Below are 20,964 nucleotides of genomic sequence, written 5' to 3'. Positions count from 1 at the left end.
AAGGATGAGTACAACCCCAAGAACACCATCCCAACCGTGAAGCATGGAGGTGGAAACATCATTCTTTGGGGATGCTTTTCTGCAAAGGGGACAGGACGACTGCACCGTATTGAGGGGAGGATGGATGGGGCCATGTATCGCGAGATCTTGGCCAACAACCTCCTTCCCTCAGTAAGAGCATTGAAGATGGGTCGTGGCTGGGTCTTCCAGCATGACAACGACCCAAAACACACAGCCAGGGCTACTAAGGAGTGGCTCCGTAAGAAGCATCTCAAGGTCCTGCAGTGGCCTAGCCAGTCTCCAGACCTGAACCCAATAGAAAATCTTTGGAGGGAGCTGAAAGTCCGTATTGCCCAGCGACAGCCCCGAAACCTGAAGGATCTGGAGAAGGTCTGTATGGAGGAGTGGGCCAAAATCCCTGCTGGAGTGTGTGCAAACCTGGTCAAGAACTACAGGAAACGTAGGATCTCTGTAATTGCAAACAAAGGTTTCTGTACCAAATATTAAGTTCTGCTTTTCTGATGTATCAAATACTTATGTCATGCAATAAAATGCAAATTAATTACTTAAAAATCATACAATGTGATTTTCTGGATTTTTGTTTTAGATTCCGTCTCTCACAGTTGAAGTGTACCTATGATAGAAATTACAGACCTCTACATGCTTTGTAAGTAGGAAAACCTGCAAAATCGGCAGTGTATCAAATACTTGTTCTCCCCACTGTATGTATGTGTATGTATATATATATATATATATGCGCAGGTATGTGTAAGTGAGTGCTGTTTTTTTTGTTGCTTTGTCTCTGTTGTTGTATCTCTTAATATGGGTGAAAATTGTGAAATTCCAATAAAAATACTGTTAAAAAAAACAAAAAAACAACTGAGACATAAACTGAACAAGTTTCACGGACATGTGACTAACAGAAATGGAATAATGTGTCCCTGAACAAAGGGGGGGGGGGGGGGGGGGGTCAAACCCAAAAGTAACAGTCAGTATCTGGTGTGGCCACCAGCTGAATTAAGTACTGCAGTGCATCTCCTCCTCATGGACTGCACCAGATTTGCCAGTTCTTGCTGTGAGATGTAACCCCACTCTTCCACCAAGGCAACTGCAAGTTCCCGGACATTTCTGGGGGGAATGGCCCTAGCCCTCTGATCCAATAGGTCCCAGACGTGCTCAATGGGATTGAGATCCGTGTTCTTCACTGGTCATGGCAGAACACTGACATTCCTGTCTTGCAGGAAATCACGCACAGAACGAGCAGTATTGCTGGTGGTGTCACGACTTCTGCCGACTATCGGCGGTCGACGTCACCGGTCTTCTAGCCATCGCCGATCCACCTTTCATTTTCCATTTGTTTTGTCTTGTTTTTCCACACACCTGGTTTACATTCCCTCATTACTTGTCGTGTATATAACCCTCTGTTCCCCCCATGTCTGTGTGTGAAATTGTTTGTTGTAAAGTGTTTGTGCACTCTGACTGGTTCGCAACGGGTTATTTTGTACCCATATTTTGTTGTTCTGGGTGCCGTTGATTTTTTCTTATTAAACTGCTCTGGTTATTACCCAGTTCTGCTCTCCTGTGCCTGACTTCCCTGCAGCCAGTCACGCACCTCTTACAGGTGGCCTTGTCATGCTGGAGGGTCATGTCCAGATGAGCCTGCAGGAAGGGTACCACATGAGGGAGAAGGATGTCTTCCCTGTAACGCACAGCGTTGAGATTGCTTGCAATGACAACAAGCTCAGTCCAATGATGCTGTGACACACCGCCGTCGCTGGACCAGACAGGACTGGCAAAAAGTACTCGGTTTTGTCTCACCAGGGGTGATGATCGGATTCGCGTTTATCGTCGAATGATGAGCATTACTGGTGGAGGACCATGACGGATCCGCCACCTCCAAATCAATCCCACTCCAGAGTACAGGCCTCGGTGTAACGCTAATTCCTTCGACGATAAAAGGCAATCTGACCATCACCCCTGGTGAGACAAAACCGCGACTCGTCAGTGAAGAGCACTTTTTGCCAGTCCTGTCTGGTCCAGCGATGGTGGGTTTGTGCCCATAGGCGACGTTGTTGCTGGTGATGTCTGGTGAGGACCTGCCTTACAACAGGCCTACAAGCCCTCAGTCCAGCCTCTCTCAGCCTATTGTGGACAGTCTGAGCACTGATGGAGGGATTGTGCGTTCCTGGTGTAACTCGGGCAGTTGTTGTTGTCATCCTGTACCTGTCCTGCAGGTGTGATGTTCGGATGTACCTATCCTGTGCAGGTGTTGTTACACGTGGTCTGCCACTGCGAGGACGATCAGCTGTCCGTCCTGTCTCCCTGTAGCGCTGTCTTAGGCTTCTCACAGTACGGACATTGCAATTTATTGCCCTGGCCACATCTGCAGTCCTCATGCCTCCTTGCAGCATGCCTAAGGCACGTTCACGCAGATAAGCAGGGACCCTGGGCATCTTTCTTTTTGGTGTTTTTCAGAGTCAGCAGAAAGGCCTCTTTAGTGTCCTAAGTTTTCATAACTGTGACCTTAATTGCCTACCGTCTGTAAGTTGTTAATTTCTTAATGACCGTTCCACAGGTGCATGTTCATTAATTGTATATGGTTCATTGAACAAGCATGGGAAACATTGTTTAAACCCTTTACACTGAAGATCTGTGAAGTTATTTGTTTTTTTCAAATGATCTTTTAAAGACAGGGACCTGAAAAAGGGACCTTTCTTTTTTTGCTGAGTTTAGTAGTTATTTGTTCCCCAGGATCCCTCAATCTCTGTGTGAACACTTACATAAGTGTCCACGGAGAAAGTGTCTTTTTACAACTGTCGCTTTACTTCAACTGTGTTTTTCAACCCCCCCTCCCCACCTCAACTAGCTATTAAGAGGAGGAGGGGGACGTTGCCGTTCAGGGGTAGGCACAGCTGTTGTACCGTCTCGGGTGTTGTGATGTAAGTTCTTGCCTTTTAGAAACTCAACTGGACATCAGGGGTTGTGGCTGTCCAATCGATTGAGAGAATTCAGAGACAAACCAGCCAATGGGTGCAAACGACTGGGTATATAAGCTAAGGTCTAACACCTGTCAAAGTTGGGCAACCCCTATATTGGCTTTGGTGGATCCCAGGAACATTACCTCCTTCTTTTCTTCTGTGCAGGTAAACCGACTAGGCAGCGAGCTTCTGGAAAATGGTTTTAAGTAGAAATTAGGAGAACTCCTGAAAAACAGCACAAAAAGAAAAGAGGAATTTTAAACAAACACTTTAGGCAATTGAAACCTCTCCGTCGCTGCACCATTTGGAATCCTGAAATCGGTTATTCTTGTTTTTTGCATTGGACCCCTCTTCAGTTTGTTGCAGCGTTTCCTAAAATGGAAGATATATTACTACTTATGCGTTTTTACTCATCATCCTCTTGAGTGCAAACTGTAACTTTGTTAAACGTTTTGTTGGTAAAAGAGAGCACTGGTTTGAAAACAGCAATGATCACTAACGGCTGTTGTAGAGGAGGGATAGTCCCAGGACAGCGGCTGGTTGATTTGTTACCAGTGGTGATCTATAGATGACACCGAGTCATTTTAGATATTTTGCAGAAAAAAACATGCAATGTGAAGTATCGAATTTCTATAATGTCTGCAATTGTTCCTCAGCATGTTTGTAGTTCTGATGTTTTTATTCTGAGATTCTATTCGTTCTGATATGAAGGTCAGTTGTGCTAATGACCGGAGAATGAATCAAGTCAGTCTCTGGAACTCTCTGGTACCGCCTACTGGGGGGTAGCCAGACTAGGGTCCAGTGGTGGTGTTTCCCTTGAAGGAATGGAAAGGTGGCTTGCATGCCAGTGTCAAGAGTATAGCCACAGCAAGAGGGTGTAGGGTGGATAGCCTGGTCTAAAAATACCTTCGGTTGCTAAGTGCATAAAAGCACGTAGATCACACCCCTGTCACTCTCTGTGGAAATATGAGGCGGTGGCTGGAGGGGGCCAGGAGACTGATAGATAAGACACTAGGAGACTCATTACTACAAAACCCAAAAGATGGTAAATTTAGTGGAATTTGTTGCATTGTTAGGCCATTGCTAGGACAATTCCTTGTGATTGTTTTTCTGAAAACCCATCATGCTCTCTTTTACAAATTGTGGCACAATTCTGTTGCTAGATATTGTTCTTTCACCATTCTTGAATATTTAGTTGGGAGGGCTTTCGTTACTGTGTGCCAGATCATCCTACATATATTCACACTTCTCCCCCCCCCCCCCCCTCATTTTAGCAGGACAAAAGAGAGCTGCAATCATGACGAAGAACTGCCATAATGACTATAAGATGAAATTCTCAGAGGACGAGGAGTTCCCAGACCTCTCCCTGCACAACAACCACATGGCCAAGGTGCTGAACAAGGACATGTACAAGAAGCTGAGGAGCAAGTCTACCCCCTCCGGTTTCACCCTGGACGACTGCACCCAGACCGGTGTGGACAACCCTGGTAAGACTCGGAAGCACACACACAGGAAGACACGTCAGGGCCCTGTGAGGCCACAGGATAGGCATGCCCTGATCAGCTCTGATTGGTGGCTGATAAGGGCACCTCAAAGCAAAATATTCTTAGTGATATTAACTGATACACTATTGGCATGAAAAATGAGACTGTTGCTCGTGGACTTTGTTGATAGTGCACTTTGTTCTTAGCCTGTTACATGTAGTTTTCCTGTGGTAATAGTTCTCACTTATTCTCTTTCTGTCTGCAGGACACCCCTTCATCATGACCGTCGGCTGCGTTGCTGGTGATGAAGAGTGCTACGAAGTCTTTAAGGATATGTTCGACCCAATCATCTCCGACCGTCACGGAGGCTACAAGCCCACCGACAAGCACAAGACCGACCTGAACTTCGAGAACCTGAAGGTGAGTGAAGAAAGTGGTCATGACAATCATATTTCTACATTGGCGTTGCTCCTTTTGCAAGCTTGATTTTTGAAGCTAATATATAAAGCTGCAGAGGACTGTGGTGACTAGACAGCATTTTAATGAGTTATATGTCTAGAGTGAAATATCATTAATTTCCCCGTTTGCAGGGAGGTGATGATCTTGACCCCGCCTACGTCCTGTCCAGCCGTGTGCGTACCGGACGCAGCATCAAGGGATACACCCTGCCCCCCCACAACAGCCGTGGCGAGCGCAGAATGGTTGAGAAACTGTCCATCGAGGGTGAGTGTCTGAGCACTCAGTAAAATCAGCACTATAAATCAGGGTCAGCTGTGCTGCCTTGGAGCACGACCATGTCAATCTCATGTGTATGTCTTTCTCCCCTCAGCCCTGGCCACACTGGATGGTGAGTTCAAGGGAAAGTACTACCCCCTGAACGCCATGACCGATGCCGAGCAGGATCAGCTGATCGCCGACCACTTCTTGTTTGACAAGCCCGTCTCCCCCTTGCTGCTGTCCGCTGGTATGGCCCGTGACTGGCCAGACGCAAGAGGAATCTGGTAAGTTCCCAGGACACAGGCCCATACCAATACCCGAACCAAAACAATACCATTTGTGAAACGTATGTACAGTATGTCCCACGGTGTATCATAGTGGTGTGTCATGTAATACGTACTCCATCCTTTCTGAAGGCACAACGATGCCAAGAGCTTCTTGGTCTGGGTGAACGAGGAGGATCATCTGCGTGTCATCTCCATGGAGAAGGGAGGCAACATGAAGGAGGTCTTCAGACGCTTCTGCGTTGGTCTGCAGAAGGTACGCTTGCCACAGAGCCTACAGGACTGACACACTGTCAATACCTAGATTGTTATTTATTGCTCGTTCACAACGATGGCAGCTGGCTTTTCTTATAGTCAGTAGTCGAACACACATCACTTTCGGTTGGCTATTCTCACCTGAAAACGCACTCACCGGAACGTTCTCGTCTCCTGTCTTTCTCCACCGTATGCAGATTGAGGCGGTCTTCAAGAAGCACAACCACGGCTTCATGTGGAACGAGCATCTCGGCTACGTGCTGACCTGCCCCTCCAACCTGGGAACTGGCCTGCGCGGTGGAGTGCACGTCAAGCTGCCCAAGCTGAGCACACACGCCAAGTTTGAGGAGATCCTGACCAGGCTGCGTCTGCAGAAGCGCGGCACAGGTACGAGCTACTCTCAAACTCACTTTACTGTCTTAATGCAATAGTCCATAGAATGTAATTACATTGCCATTACATATGGATCTCTGAGGTGACTAGCCAAGCCATATTTAACCTGACATGTACATCATTGAGTACCAGTGTAGAGGATTATGAAGATTCAGCTTTGACCTCTTTGCCTGCAGGTGGTGTGGACACGGCCTCCGTGGGTGGAATCTTCGACATCTCCAACGCTGATCGTCTGGGCTCCTCAGAGGTGCAGCAGGTGCAGATGGTGGTGGATGGCGTCAAGCTCATGGTGGAGATGGAGAAGAAGCTGGAGAAGGGAGAGGCCATCGATGGCATGATCCCCGCCCAGAAGTAAAGCGGTACTTGTGCTTCAGTGTTTTTTTTTTTGTCGTTACGCGGGCAGGAGACTGCCTCCCTGGACTTTTCCTAAAGACACTCCACTCTGATCCAACTTTTATTTCCATCCTTCATTCTTTCTCTTCATCATTTCTTTTTCTCCTTCCTACGGTCACTTTCCATCTCTCCCGCTCTTTCCTGGGATCAAAGTACCATCGCATAGTCTGGTGCCATGCACCTAATCTTGAAATCATTTTTTTTGTTGTAAAATGTATTGAGCAAATAAAACAAGGCCCAGTTAACAATCAACCCCACTGTCTGATGTATGGTCTCGAAACACACTGTGCATGCACATACACACTCACACACACTCAGTGGGCGCACACCCACACTAAGTGCGCGCACACACACACCACGTGCACACGCTACAGCAGCCTCGTAAATGCCCTAAAACCATGGTACAATAAACAAACATATAACATGACCAATCTGTAATCTATTGACACCACATCAACCCCACTGAGAACAAAAATAAACTTGATCCAAAATGTCAGAATTTGAAAGGAGAATTTATTTTTGCTTCATACAATTTTCCTCGGGAGACATGCAGGACTGCAGGTCAGTAATTTCCATAGTTGCACCCCGTTTTATCAATAACAGCGACTGCTTCAAACGCACAACTACTTCCTACTCTTGAAGCATGGTCCTAAGCTTTTAGCAATACAGATGGGAATTGTTGGGCAAGAGAGGTGCTATTTTGGGCAAAGTTGTAAAAGAATTGCCCTAAATCACAGCTTTCACATTTTAAGACATTTGTTGCCACCTGTTGCAACTAAAAACTCCCATGATTCCTTGCAACGGGCAAACTGAATTCATAGCAGTGTCATGGATTACTATGTAATACTGCCATACACGTGTGCAATACAAATTTTGCCAAAAGGAATAAGGTGGAAAATGGTGGAGTTTGAAAACAACTGAAGATTTGTGAGTGTGTTGGGCAGGCAGTCCAGTGTGGGCAGGCTGGCGAAGATGGTCAGGGGTGTCACAGGTTACGGAATATAACTGGGATGTTACATACTGTAGAAATGTCATACTGGAACAGTGACAAACACATTCTGTACTGAGAACATCGTCCACTGCTGATGAATCTTTGAGCCATTTAAAGACCAGACAGACTTTCAGCAAACAAGAAAGGTTGAGGAACATTCAGCGACACCAACAGTCTGAGCTGAGAAAATAGAAACATGGTTCTGAGATCTAAACTAGAAGAGCTCACTGCACCAACTGGGAATGAAGTTCTGGCATGTCTGCTGCTGTGACCCACTGCCAGGCGACAAGGATCATTACTGTTTATTGGTGCAAACCAAAGCCAGTGACAAACAGTCAAGGCCTGAGTGAGTGACTATCTACCTGACTTGGATCTATTGTGAGGAGCTTGGAAGCGTGCTTCATTTATAGAAGAGTGTCAGGGTTGATTTCAACAACATCACCCAGGGTCACATTCTAAACTACCAACCTCACTCTCATACGTCACTCAGGAATACAGAAGGCTTATTGGTTACCAGAAGGGACGCGGCTACATAACGCCTGTTTTGCTGACCAATTGAAATACTGAATGCAATTCAACAAGCGTTGCTGTAGTTGTTATAGTCTGTGTGATCAATTATACTATTTTCTTTTTGAGCAGAAAATTAGGAGTTGATCCAATTCTCTTTTATACAAAAAAGTGATCCATTGTGATTCCTTGAAATGTGACAACCGACATTCCCCAACATTATACTAAACACCGCTTATATCAAATCATGTTTGGAATCTTGGCCTGGTGGATGTGCTGTACCATTTAAGAGGAAATACAATTGAAGAGGTGATATTGCTAAACCAAAAGTGCTACCAGAAGAGCGTGTAGAATGCCTGTGTACATTACCTGCTGAAACGTAGAAAATCAAAGGGTTAGTGGCTCAGAAGAGCAGTCATCGCCTATTCCGTTTTGGACATTGAAGTCAGACAGCTTTGCTCATTGGTAACCAACATACCGGTATATACAAAACACAAAATGAAACTTGACGAGAGTAGCAGAGGGGTCTTACAGAATTGAGCAGAAGCGATGGATGGGCAGAAGAATCTGGCATTTTGTTTTACAGCATCGTTTTTGTTGTTGTCCGTCTCTGCATTTCTGCATGTCTCCCTATATAGCAGGGGTGTCAAACATACGGCCCGCGGGCAGGATTCGGTGCGCGAGGGGGTCCAATCTGGCCCGCGGGTTTGAGTAAAACAAAACAGAACAATGGTATACTTTAAAATGACTACAACCAAATTGAAACTGTGTAGAAATGATAAGATAATGGACCTACATTGATACAGTTTATTGACTGTCCAGCTTGTTAATAATCTCCCAAATAAAGCTAGACAGTCAGGGAGCATAATCATTTTAAAAAACTATGGGTAGAGGACTATTTTTGGAAAATTGACGGCGAAGAAATATAACACATTTTCAGTGCGGCCCTCCGGACCTTGTTGAAGACCGAATGCGGCCTCCAGGGCAAAATGAGTTTGACACCCCTGCTCTATAGCCCAGAGTTCTGTCTAGGAAAGGGCTGGTCCCTTGTTTCTTAAATATGCATTCAGTCTGCGTCAATCACTCATTGAAGCGAAAAAAAGAAAAACTAAATAAAAATACCTTTTAAATAGCAGCTGTTAAAAAGGAACGACAACAAATATAATCATAACGACATTGACGAAAAATATCTTCATCTGCAAATATGGAATTAAAAAATAACTGCTTGACTCCGTAGATTCACATAATATTGAGGTGCCTTAGCAGGGTTTGTGGGTCATAGGTCTGTGAGTGGCGGGCCCGGACCATCCACGCCTGTGCGTCTGCATGTCCGTGTGGCACCTGAAGCAGGTCTTTGGCGGGGGTGAGGCGAGGTTGGCAGTGGGGGTAGCGGGTTCTGCCCGTCTCCTTCTCCCGCCCCCTCGGTCAGTCTGTCCAGTGTAGAAGCCCTCTGCCCCACCCCGTCGCCCTCAGAGCTCCAGCTCCTTGGACACTTTTGTGGCGATGTCCCGGAAGGCGAGCGGCGCCCCCCACAGCCGTTTGAAGCGCACACCGCTGGTCTCGGCGGGGCCTGCGGGCAGCTGGCACACCTCAGCCTCGAAGGCCACGCGTGAGCCAGCCGCCCCGTGGGTGCAGGAGAGCAGGAAGGGCCCAGCCAGGTGGACCTGGCAGCCGCAGCCCTGGGCCGCCTCGCGCAGCGCCAGCACCACCTCCGCTGGGTCCCGCGGGCTCCGCACCCTCACATCCCAGCCGCATCGGGGGGTCCGGGGCTCTGCCGCTTTTTGATGCCCAGGTAGATGGCGACTGCAGGGGCAAAGTGGGTGGGGAGTGGGGGAGTGAGTGGGGGTGAGAGATTGAATGACAGAAGAGGATGCAGGTGGAGTGTGGGTGAGACGATGCATTAATGTGGGTGAGTGGAAGGGAAGAAGGGGACAGGGGAGAAATAGATTAGTATCAAATAGGGTTTGGTTTAACAGCCACTACTCTTAATTTATCAACAGCAATAGAAATCCATTCAAATAGATAACAAGGCCAAAAGAAATGAAAGTATATAAAATGTTTTTAACAGTCTTCACTGAAGAGTGGATGTAGCATCCACAACACACACAAGCTGCATCGCCATCTTAAAATGCTGCCATAATTTAGACAATTCTAGAAAAATACATCTGTGGTGCACAATTCAGAGGATACCAGAGCGCAATAAAATGGAATATTAGGCAGCAACACAAGTTAGGCAAGTCAACAACACAATTTTACCTTTTTGAGGACACGTGTTCTTCAAGGCAACAACATTCTAAGTGATGCTGCACCATCATACCTAATTCATTAGACCAGGCTACAGTCGTGCCCCACTCAATGATGTATGCTTGGTGCATTCAGAAAGTATTCCCTTGACTTTTTCCAAATTTTGCTACGTTACAGCCTTATTCTAAAATTGATTAAATAGTCCCCCATCAATCTACACACAATACCCCATGACAAAGCAAAAAAAATGTTTTTACTGTTTGCAAATGCATTAAAATGAAAAACGGAAATATCACATTTACATAAGTAATCAAATCAAATCAAGTTTATTTTATATAGCCCTTCGTACATCAGCTAATATCTCGAAGTGCTGTACAGAAACCCAGCCTAAAACCCCAAACAGCAAGCAATGCAGGTGTAGAAGCACGGTGGCTAGGAAAAACTCCCTAGAAAGGCCAAAACCTAGGAAGAAACCTAGAGAGGAACCAGGCTATGAGGGGTGGCCAGTCCTCTTCTGGCTGTGCCGGGTGGAGATTATAACAGAACTATGCCAAGATGTTCAAAATGTTCATAAGTGACAAGCATGGTCAAATAATAATCATGAATAATTTTCAGTTGGCTTTTCATAGCCGATCATTAAGAGTTGAAAATAGCAGGTACTCAGACCCTTTGTCAGTGATTACAGCCTGGAGTCCTCTTGGGTATGACGCTACAACCTTGGCACACCTGTATTTGGGGAGTTTCTCTCATTATTTTTCGCAGATCCTCTCAAGCTCTATCAGGTTAGGTGGGGAGCGTCGCTGCACAGCTATTTTCAGGTCTCTCCAGAGATGATAGATCGGGTTCAAGTCCGGGCTCTGGCTGGGCCACTCAAGGACATTCAGAGACTTGTCCCGAAGACACTCCTGCGTTGTCTTGGCTGTGTGCTTAGGGTCGTTGTCATGTTGGAAGGTGAACCTTCGCCCCAGTCTGAGGTCCTGAGCGCTCTGGAGCAGGTTTTCATCAAGGATCTCTCTGTACTTTGCTCGGTTCATCTTTCCCTCAATACTGACTAGTCTCCCAGTCCCTGCCGCTGAAAAACATCCCCACAGCATGATGCTGCAACCACCATGCTTCACCGTAGGGATGGTGCAAGGTTTCCTCCAGACGTGACGCTTGGCATTCAGGTCAAAGAGTTCAATCTTGATTTCATCAGACCAGAGAATCTTGTTTCTCATGGTCTGAGAGTCATTTAGGTGTATTTTAGCAAACCAAGCGGGCTGTCATATGTCTTTTATTGGGCAGTGGCTTCCGTCTGGCCACTCTACCATAAAGGCCTGATTGGTGGAGTGCTGCAGAGATGGTTGTCCTTCTGGAAGGTTCTCCCATCTCCAGAGAAACTCTGAAGCTCTGTCAGAGTGACGATCGGGTTCTTGGTCACCTCCCTGACCAAGGCACTTCTCCCCCGATTTCTCAGTTTGGCCGGGCAGCCAGCTCTAGGAAGAGTCTTGGTGGTTCCAAACTTCTTCTTTCATGTAAGAATGATGGAGACCACTGTGTTCTTGGGGACCTTCAATAAATACTGCAGATATTTTTTGGTACCCTTCCCCAGATCTGTGCCTTGACACAATCCTGTCTTGGAGCTCTACGGACAATTCCTTCGACCTCATGGCTTGGTTTTTGCTCTGACATGCGCTGTCAACTGTGGGACCTTATATAGACAGGTGTGTGCCTTTCCAAATCATGTCCAATCAATTGAATTTACCACAGGTAGACTCCAATCAAGATGTAGAAAAATCTAAAAGATGATCAATGGAAACAGGATGCACTTGACCTCAATTTTGAGTCTTATAGCAAAGTGTCTGAATACTTATGTTTATAAGGTATTTCTGTTTTAATAAATTAGCAAACATTTCTAAAAACCTGTTTTCGCATTGTCATTATGGGGTATTGTGTGTTGATGGATGAGGGAAAAAAATTATTTGATACATTTTAGCTGTAACTTAACAAAATGTGGAAAAGGGTAAGGGGTTTGAATACCTTCCGAATGCACTGTATATTCTGGTCATTACAATAGTACTTCTGGAGGTGTCTTTGGATGGCAGGGTTGTGGTCAATTCCATTTCAATTCAGTAAGTTCAGAAATTAAACCAAATTCCAATTCTAATTTTAAAAAATCCTAATTGAAAAGCATTGAAGAAAATTGGAATTTCAGTGTACTTCCTGAATTGAAATGAAATTGAACCCAGCCCTGGTGGTTTGCACAGCTAATTTAAGTTGGGATTGATTTACATTTTAAAGCAGAAATGTTTCTTTGGAATGCTGTCCTGGTGGGTCACAGAATCAGCTTGAGATGGTATCTTACCTTTCTCAGTCACAAGCTAGCAAAAACACATCTGCTGTGTAAGTAGGTGTAGGTTTAGGGGTGGACATAGCCAGGATCCCAAACACTAGTACTAGTACTACTCTTGGAAACCTAGGCAAGTTCAACAGCATGACTTACCAACTATACGCACACACCATCACCACCAACCCAACACCTAAGACTGGAAGTTATGAAATGGAAGCTACGTAAGTATTCTGCATGTCTACATTATGGGTATTTATTAATTTATTCAAATAATTTGATTAAGTGAGAATGAGGTTCATGTCAAAGGATGGGGAGTTTAAATAGTTATTATCACACACTGAGGAGCCTACTTCTTAAAACACACAAGGATCCTACTTCAGAAAATAATTAGAGAGGCACTCAATCACAGGCATCTAGCACAGGGTACCACATCTACTATCTACGAGTCACACCAAGGGCATTTAGAGCTAATGCTGCATTGACCCATGCTCTGAGCTTTACCTGCTGGTTTTAACCAGAGACTGTCTGACCAGAGACTGTGCAGCCGAGGCTACATTGTGAGGGAGAGAATAGAAATGCCTTTAGTACTACTGGTCCTGGAGCTGTCATACTGCCCAATGGTGGGCAGACATGGAGTGATAAAGAATGTCTTTGATTGATATTCATCACAACTAACTAACTGCTCTGGGGTCAGTTTTGCGTGATCATTGTATGATCATAATGAATGTGGTTACAACTGGGTTTGGGGAAACTGATCTTGGGCCAGTAATTAAAGAGGTTCTCATCACAGTGGGACATACTGTATTGTATACACTCACCTTGTGACCGGAGATCTGCAGACTCTCTCAGGTTCGTCTGTGACCCTCAAGAGGAAGACAAAGGTGCGTGTTAGGAATGAATCAGCCAATAGAGAAATATCCCTTAATCCCTCCCCTTCCTATTCCAATCCTTCCCTCAGCAAGGCAACATCAACAACAACACCAACTCAACAACACCATCAACTCATCAGAGCCAGAGTGACATCAACCTTACGAAATGCAAGGAAATGAAATGAAATAAATAAAAACATACACTTTGAAGCCACACTAGAAAGGTATTTTAGAGGAAAGGGCTGGGGGCAGGTTTGGGTGTCTGCCAAGAGACTAGAAAGCTTCTACTGCTTGCCATGCGTGACATAACTGGACAACTTGTGCTGTGATGGATTTTAAGTGGGTTTGTAGAACATGTGTACCATAAAATGAAAGCACATGGTGTTCGCCCAATGTCTACTACCACTAAAGTATGGACAGGTTTTGAGATGTCCCATTACACATCCATCTAACACACACAAGGGGGCGCTGCTGTTCAAGCACCACAAAGAGTGTCGCCCATGTTCGTAACCTTCCCATTTCAAATGTCGTCCCCAAGAACCTGGCAAACCACATACCATTCCAGAAACTAGGCGTTTCTTGAAAGGACTAGAGCTTTTTTTCTAGAAAATCTCCATCTAACAGGATAGTGGAGAGATCTGAGCTGTCGAGTGTCTTAAAACAAACCTGCCAGTGGGATAGCGTCTGGGCTACCATGTTGGGTCAAATCTCTCTCTGGGAGAGAGGGAGTGAGTGGAGCCCATGGTGAGTGGAGAGTAGTGGAGAGGGAGGATAAGGAATGACAAGCCTGTGCCTCTGGCTGGGACTGTGAAGAGGATCCCGTTAAGAGGGGGGATAAAGGCTCTATTAAGCAACTAATCCTGGTTTAAAGTGTCAGCGATGCTAAGGACGCATGGCAGCAGCTCCTTACAAACAAAACTCTACCAATCTGTACCTCCTTGGCTTTGTGATACCGTTGTGTTGTGGCAAAGAGGTAGGTAGGCTTAACCAAAAACACTGAAACAGCTTCACAGTACTGGCTCTGAGACTGATGGTGTTTTAACAATGCGAGGAATATATGGAGTTCATTAAATGAGTCACCGTCTTACAACTGCGTTCAAAAGTACAACTGGACGGCATAGAACTGCACAATGAGTGGTGAGGTCATCAGGGTGAGGTGCACCCTAAAGCTTTAGGAGAAGGTAAAGAACAGCCCTTAGAGTCCAAAGTCACATCAGACCCCTTTGATTTTCAAAGATAAGAATAAAGAAATGTTTCATGTCCAATCATGTATTATTGTTTGAAGTGCCACAATCAGTTGGTAGATATCCATACAATAATAAATCCATTAACCAATTGCCTTTAATTGAACTGAAAATACAAGAAGAATGTATAAGCCTGCGCTCATTTTAAAAGCCTTTGGAAAGCAGGGTCCTTTCTGGCTGTTGTTCTGTTGTTGTCAAGGGTATGCTGTGTCACCTGGGGCCTCTAGGGTGCGCTCTTGTACTGAACCCAGAAAACAGACAGGGTGAGGGGTACTGGCAGACAGGCAGACAGACTGACAGGCAGGCAGAGAGAAGGAGCCAGAAACATGGGAAGAAGAACTTACTAACTGTTTTTGATCCCTGCGGAAGAGTGCAGCCCGAGACGGACTTGTTTGAGTTGGGACGCTTAGAGGGGTCAAGATTGACCCTACGAGGAAGAAGAGAGAGAAATAAAGAGAACGAGAGAGACAGAGAAATAGAGAGACAGAGAAAGAAAGACAGAGAGAGAAAGAGATATGGATAAAGGGGAAAAAAGAAGGATAAAAGTTTGCAGCTGATTGGCAAGGAAAAGTAAAGTTAACAAGGAAAAGTAAAGTTAACAAGGAAAAGTAAAGTTAACAAGGAAAAGTAAAGTTCACAAGGAAAAGTAAAGTTCACAAGGAAAAGTAAAGTTAACAAGGAAAAGTAAAGTTAACAAGGAAAAGCAAAGTAGTTAAGAAACAGAAAAAAACATGAAGTACCTCCCCAAAAAACAGCCAAGACCAAGAGAGAGAGAGTGTAGTAGGAAGTAGGGAGGTGTGAACTAGGTAAGTGGGGGGTTTGAAGCCAAGAGAGAGAGAGAGTGTAGTAGGAAGTAGGGAGATGTGAACTAGGTAAGTGGGGGGTTTGAAGCCTGTGGTTAATAGAGGAGGAAGTAAGCCTGAGTAAAGTCAATGCAGATTAAGGAGAGAGTGAGAGAGGGGGACGTCAGAAGCATTTCGGACCCTCCAGCAGTGTAAGTCTGAGTACCGATGGCCAGACACATACACCTTACTGACTCCGCTGTGTCTCTAGGGATAAGACGAATGCCCTCCATATTGAGGAAGTCACTGTCACCTGTCTTGGGCTTTGTGTGCCCTCCTCTACAGTTGCCTAACTATATTGTCCTTAACACACTATCTTACACTGTAGCCTACACGCTAGAGTTCTTCACGGATCCGAATACCCGAGACCCGATCCAGGACCCGAGCGGTTCCGGATCAAGAATTCTAAATGATGTCACTGGTCTGGGTCGGATCTGATTGTCACGGGTATGTGTCATTTTAACTGACTTTTCCAGAAGGGCCCATACAGATCCAAACGCGACTGCTACAGTAATTGTATAATTGATGCTGCTACTCTTTGCTTTTCACGAGAGGGGCACGTGTAAGCTTGTTGTTGGTCAATCATAAGTCATCAAAGCGACAATAGGCTATAGTCATAGAGCCTCTGTTCGGGACGAAGGTTAGGAAATATCTAATCAATGGAAGATGGAATTAAAATGATGGATTTAAAAATGAAAGGAGAAGGATATGCTACAACGACCAAGAGCCAACAGGTAGGCAGCTAATTTATATTCTGAATGGAGTTGTTGTTGTTTGTAACTGTGGGACGAGAAAGAGCATGCAACACCAATTAGCCTAGCTAGCTGCTAGCTTAACTAGCTTCTCCCGGTTTGATGCAGTCAAGACAGGTACTACGTAAACATTTTGGATGATAAATAACCTAGCTATGGAAGCTATTAGTCTACTATAGCGCGAGTCGGCTTGGTTGGTTGCCGTTTCTCTCCTCTCCCTCCCTCCTCCCTGTTCCCGTGTCACTCACTCACACTCACAGTAGCCTACACACAGCACGACCCCTGCTAGAGCGTCACCTCTCTCTACCTCCTCGCTTTATCACTTCCGGTTAATAAAGTAGGTTAAAAATGGACTTTTCTGCTGCTTCTTTCACTCGGATCGGACCGGGTCTGGATCCGACCAGGTCTATACGAAAAGGGTCTAGTTATCCTCGGGTCCGTTCGGAACGGGTCTCTTTATTTGAAACATTTATTTTTGCATTTTTCCATTTCGGTACGCGTCTAACTTGTTGGACCCATACAGGCCTCTACTACACGCTAGTCTCATTTATGCTATCAGGCCTGATTGTCTCCATCAGTGCACACAGATGAGCAGTTTACTGGGCTTCGCTAAACAAAGAGCTCCCCAGATTTTCACACTTAAAATAACACGGGGGCGTAACAGGAGCAAACGCTCACAGTAATCCTTGTCCTTGCTAGACCGTAGTATGATCTTTATTTGATCTAATTGCTTAAACGGCAGTCGCTATCCCTGACGAGTGTTGAATTTCACAATGTCGCGCGCAGCATCGTATAATTAGAACTAACATCTATTAGAATCCTCCCAATTTCACGCTGCCTGTCCCTTTCAGCTGTTTAGACTAGGATTGCTTACACTTCTGATGTTTCTACTGAAATTCCTTCAATATCCGTCAACAGGGTTCAAGCTAAGAATTCTACCCTCACTATTGACTAACCTAGAAGTGTTGTCATACTTATACTGGGGGGCTAAAGCTGAGGCCTTCCTCACACTCCCTTCACTCTCCTCTTACCTGCGGGTGAGCTTGGAGGTGAGCTTGCTGAACAGGTTGGAGGTGGCGCGGGTACGTGCGTGGGGCAGGGGGCTGGCGTCGTGGGACAGAGTGGGGGAGGTGGGGGGGGCGTGGGAGGGAGGCCGCCGGTCCCTCAGCTGGCCCCCGTGGAAGGTGCTGCGAATGCTGGAGCCCCGGGTGAGGCGGGAGCCCGAAGAGGAGGAGGTCCCCGAGGCCCCAGCAATGCTGTGGGTGGAGGGTGAGGCCGGGGGCAGCCGGTGGGACATGGAGCTGAGAGAGGAGACAGCAGAAAGCAGAAAGGACAAAACAATCAGATCATCATCCCGTTCATCCATCACTCAATCATTAACAGTGAGGTGCTCAGTTCATAATGTATTATTTATTTTTTTAACCTTTATTTAACCTTAATTTAACCAGGAAAAGCCCATTGAGACCCAGAGTCTCTTTATCAAGGGAGACCTGGCCAAGAAGGCAGCAACAATCATTACATGACATAAATAAAATATACAACAATACAATACAACAACATGATCCAGCCTAAAAAAAAGCATTTGGACAGGGCCAGAAAGGCTTTAGCTGGAGTTAGTTTGGATCTGGCAGAGGGATGGTGAACCTTTACAGAGTCCCAGGGTAGGAGCTTCCACTTGTGTTGGCTTTCAGCAGACAGAGAGAGAAGGCTGGTGAGGCCAAATCAGAACTGGGCCTTTGGTGGAAACAGACTGTGAGGGGGAGAGGGGGATCAGGGAGGAGGTGGGAAGGACAGACTGGAAAGGGGGATGTGGGAGGGGTGTGACTGGTATGCTGGTAAAAAGTGAGAAAAGAAAAGTGAGCATAGAAATAGAAAGGGAAAGAGAGAAAAAGAGAGGGTGAGAGATAGAGAGAGAGGGTGAGAATTACAGAGAGAGAGAGGGTGAGAGTTACAGAGAGAGAGGGTGAGAGTTACAGAGAGAGAGGGTGAGAGTTACAGAGAGAGGGTGAGCGTTACAGAGAGAGAGAGAGTGAGAGAGTGAGCGTTACAGAGAGAGAGGGTGAGAGTTACAGAGAGAAGGTGAGAATTACAGAGAGAGAGAGAGGGTGAGAATTACAGAGAGAGAGAGGGTGAGAGTTACAGAGAGAGAGGGTGAGAATTACAGAGAGAGAGAGGGTGAGAGTTACAGAGAGAGGGTGAGAGTTACAGAGAGAGAGGGTGAGAGTTACAGAGAGAGAGGGTGAGAGTTACAGAGAGTGGGTGAGAGTTACAGAGAGAGAGGGTGAGAGATACAGAGAGAGAGGGTGAGAGTTACAGAGAGTGGGTGAGAGTTACAGAGAGTGGGTGAGAGTTACAGAGAGAGAGGGTGAGCGTTACAGAGAGAGAGGGTGAGAGTTACAGAGAGAAGGTGAGAATTACAGAGAGAGAGAGAGAGGGTGAGAATTACAGAGAGAGAGAGGGTGAGAGTTACAGAGAGAGAGGGTGAGAATTACAGAGAGAGAGAGGGTGAGAGATAGAGCGAGAGGGTGAGAGATAGAGAGAGAGGGTGAGCGTTACAGAGAGAGAAGGTGAGAGATAGAGGGTGAGCGTTACAGAGAGAGGGTGAGAATTACAGAGAGAGAGGGTGAGAGTTACAGAGAGAGAGGGTGAGAGTTAAAGAGAGAGGGTGAGAGTTAAAAGGAGAGGGGGTGAGAGTTACAGAGAGAGGGTGAGAGTTAAAGAGAGAGGGTGAGAGTTACAGAGAGAGAGGGTGAGAGTTACAGAGAGAGAGGGTGAGAGATACAGAGAGAGCGGGTGAGAGATAGAGCGAGAGGGTGAGAGATAGAGAGAGAGGGTGAGCGTTACAGAGAGAGAAGGTGAGAGATAGAGGGTGAGCGTTACAGAGAGAGGGTGAGAATTACAGAGAGAGAGGGTGAGAGTTACAGAGAGAGAGGGTGAGAGATATAGATAGTGGGTGAGAGATAGAGATAGTGGGTGAGAGATAGAGAGAGAGGTTGAGCGATACAGAGAGGGGTGCGAGATAGAGAGGGTGGGTGAGAGATAGAGAGAGAGGGTGAGAGATTGAGAGAGAGGGTGGGAGATAGAGAGAGGGTGAGAGAGGGTGAGAGATAGTGGGTGAGAGATAGGGTGAGAGATAGGGGGAGAGATAGAGAGAGGGGGAGAGTTACAGAGAGAGAGGTTGAGAGATACAGAGAGAGAGGGTGAGAGATACAGAGAGAGAGGGTGAGAGATAGAGAGAGAGGGTGAGAGATACAGAGAGAGGGTGAGAGATACAGAGAGAGGGTGAGAGATAGAGAGAGAGGGTGAGAGATAGAGAGAGAGGGTGAGAAATAGAGAGAGCGGGTGAGAGATACAGAGGGGTGCGAGATAGAGAGGGGTTGAGAGATAGAGAGAAAGGGTGAGAGATTGAGAGAGAGGGTGAGAGATAGAGAGAGAGGGAGATACAGAGAGAGAAGGTGAGAGATACAGAGAGAGGGTGAGAGATGGAGAGAGAGCGGGTGAGTGAGAGAGAGAGGGTGAGTGTGAGAGATAGAGAGAGGGTGAGAGATAGAGAGAGAGGGTGAGAAATAGAGAGAGAGGGTGAGAGATACAGAGAGAAGGTGGGTGAGAGAGGGGGTGAGAGATAGAGTGGGTGGGTGAGAGATAGAGAGAGAGGGTGAGCGATAGAGATAGAGAGGGTGAGAGATAGAGAGAGAGGGAGAGAGATAGAGAGGGTGAGAGATAGAGAGAGAGGGTGATAGATACAGAGAGAGGGTGAGAGATACAGAGAGGGGTGCGAGATAGAGAGAGTGGTTGAGAGATAGAGAGAGAGGGAGAGATACAGAGAGAGAAGGTGAGAGATAGAGAGAGAGAGGGTGAGTGAGAGAGAGAGGGTGAGTGTGAGAGATAGAGAGGGTGAGAGATAGAGAGAAGGTGGGTGAGAGAGAGGGTGAGAGATAGAGAGAGTGGGTGAGATATAGAGAGAGTGGTTGAGAGATAGAGAGAGTGGGTGAGAGATAGCGAGAGAGGGTGAGAGATAGAGAGAGAGGGTGAGAGATAGAGAGAGAGGACTTGAGGGAGAGGGCTTGAGGGAGAGTGACAGACTGAAAATGAAGATTTCAGCCATCTGCTTGGAGGCTTGTGGACGTACAGCAGTAGCCCCCTTTCCTTCCCCATGCCCCCTTAACCCTGCATCATTTCATCCACCTGGCAGAGCTCCCCTCCCCTCGTCCCCTTGGCCCGCTCCCTACAGTTCTCCCTGACTGGCCGGGTTAGCTAGGCTGGCTGAGCCCCTGTTGGCCTGGGGCCGCTTTACTTAACGCTCTAAATAACCAGAGCTCTGATAGACAGACACACACTCACAGGGAGAGGGGCCGAGTAGGGCAGACACATTAGAGTCCTTTGGTTGATTTTTGCAGCCGTTTCAGAGCACAATCATTTACCCTCAACCTGAGCCCCAAAGCAAAAGAGACCAGGGGCAGGAACTGAAAATGTGTAGAATGTAATGCATGATTATGTAATACATAGCATGTAATTGTATGACAGCATGCAGGTTTGTATGAGCACGATTATTGTGTCTGTTTCCGAGTGTGTTGGTTTGTGTATTTTGTCATTGTGTGTATGCGGTGGTGTATTTGTTTGTGCGGCTGCACTGTGTGTGCTCTAGCACGTGTGTGTCCCGTCAGCCCGTCTAGTGTGGCATT

General features: G+C 46.4%; 2 protein-coding genes across 5 annotated transcripts in view; one reads left to right on the top strand and one right to left on the bottom strand.

The window, feature by feature from the left end:
- The first annotated feature begins 2,990 nt into the window (after positions 1 to 2,990).
- Positions 2,991 to 6,756, top strand: LOC139549719 (creatine kinase M-type-like). Its single transcript, XM_071360418.1, has 8 exons — positions 2,991 to 3,143; positions 4,253 to 4,465; positions 4,728 to 4,882; positions 5,053 to 5,185; positions 5,292 to 5,463; positions 5,596 to 5,719; positions 5,916 to 6,105; positions 6,288 to 6,756. The coding sequence occupies exons 2-8, from the start codon at positions 4,276 to 4,278 to the stop codon at positions 6,464 to 6,466; spliced, it is 1,143 nt and encodes a 380-aa protein (XP_071216519.1). The 5' UTR covers positions 2,991 to 3,143; positions 4,253 to 4,275; the 3' UTR covers positions 6,467 to 6,756.
- Positions 6,757 to 6,997: 241 nt separating this feature from the next.
- The window catches only part of LOC139549718 (MAP/microtubule affinity-regulating kinase 4-like), a 56,331-nt gene continuing 42,364 nt past the window's right edge, over positions 6,998 to 20,964 (bottom strand). The window contains exons 15-18 of one of the 4 annotated variants that reach the window (XM_071360414.1): positions 17,314 to 17,583; positions 15,033 to 15,115; positions 13,394 to 13,430; positions 6,998 to 9,805 (exon numbers count right to left, since the gene is read on the bottom strand). In XM_071360414.1, the coding sequence (XP_071216515.1) occupies positions 9,472 to 9,805; positions 13,394 to 13,430; positions 15,033 to 15,115; positions 17,314 to 17,583 (724 nt within the window). In that variant the 3' untranslated portion in view covers positions 6,998 to 9,471. Of the gene's footprint in view, positions 9,806 to 13,393; positions 13,439 to 15,032; positions 15,116 to 17,313; positions 17,584 to 20,964 lie in introns of all 4 variants that reach the window. The other 3 variants (XM_071360416.1, XM_071360415.1, XM_071360417.1) reach the window with 3 other exon arrangements.

This window comes from Salvelinus alpinus, chromosome 22 (genome assembly GCF_045679555.1).
Source record: "Salvelinus alpinus chromosome 22, SLU_Salpinus.1, whole genome shotgun sequence".
NCBI lineage: Eukaryota > Metazoa > Chordata > Actinopteri > Salmoniformes > Salmonidae > Salvelinus > Salvelinus alpinus.
Note: the sequence above shows the minus strand (reverse complement) of the source record. Positions and strands in the feature narration are given on the sequence as shown.

Bases quoted from the DNA above. Each gene is read 5' to 3' on its own strand.
- LOC139549719 (XM_071360418.1), top strand. From the start codon at position 4,276: ATGACGAAGAACTGCCATAATGACTATAAGATGAAATTCTCAGAGGAC. The intron at 4,883-5,052 runs GTGAGTGAAGAA...CCCCGTTTGCAG, and splicing joins TGAACTTCGAGAACCTGAAG to GGAGGTGATGATCTTGACCC. The intron at 5,720-5,915 runs GTACGCTTGCCA...CACCGTATGCAG, and splicing joins TCTGCGTTGGTCTGCAGAAG to ATTGAGGCGGTCTTCAAGAA.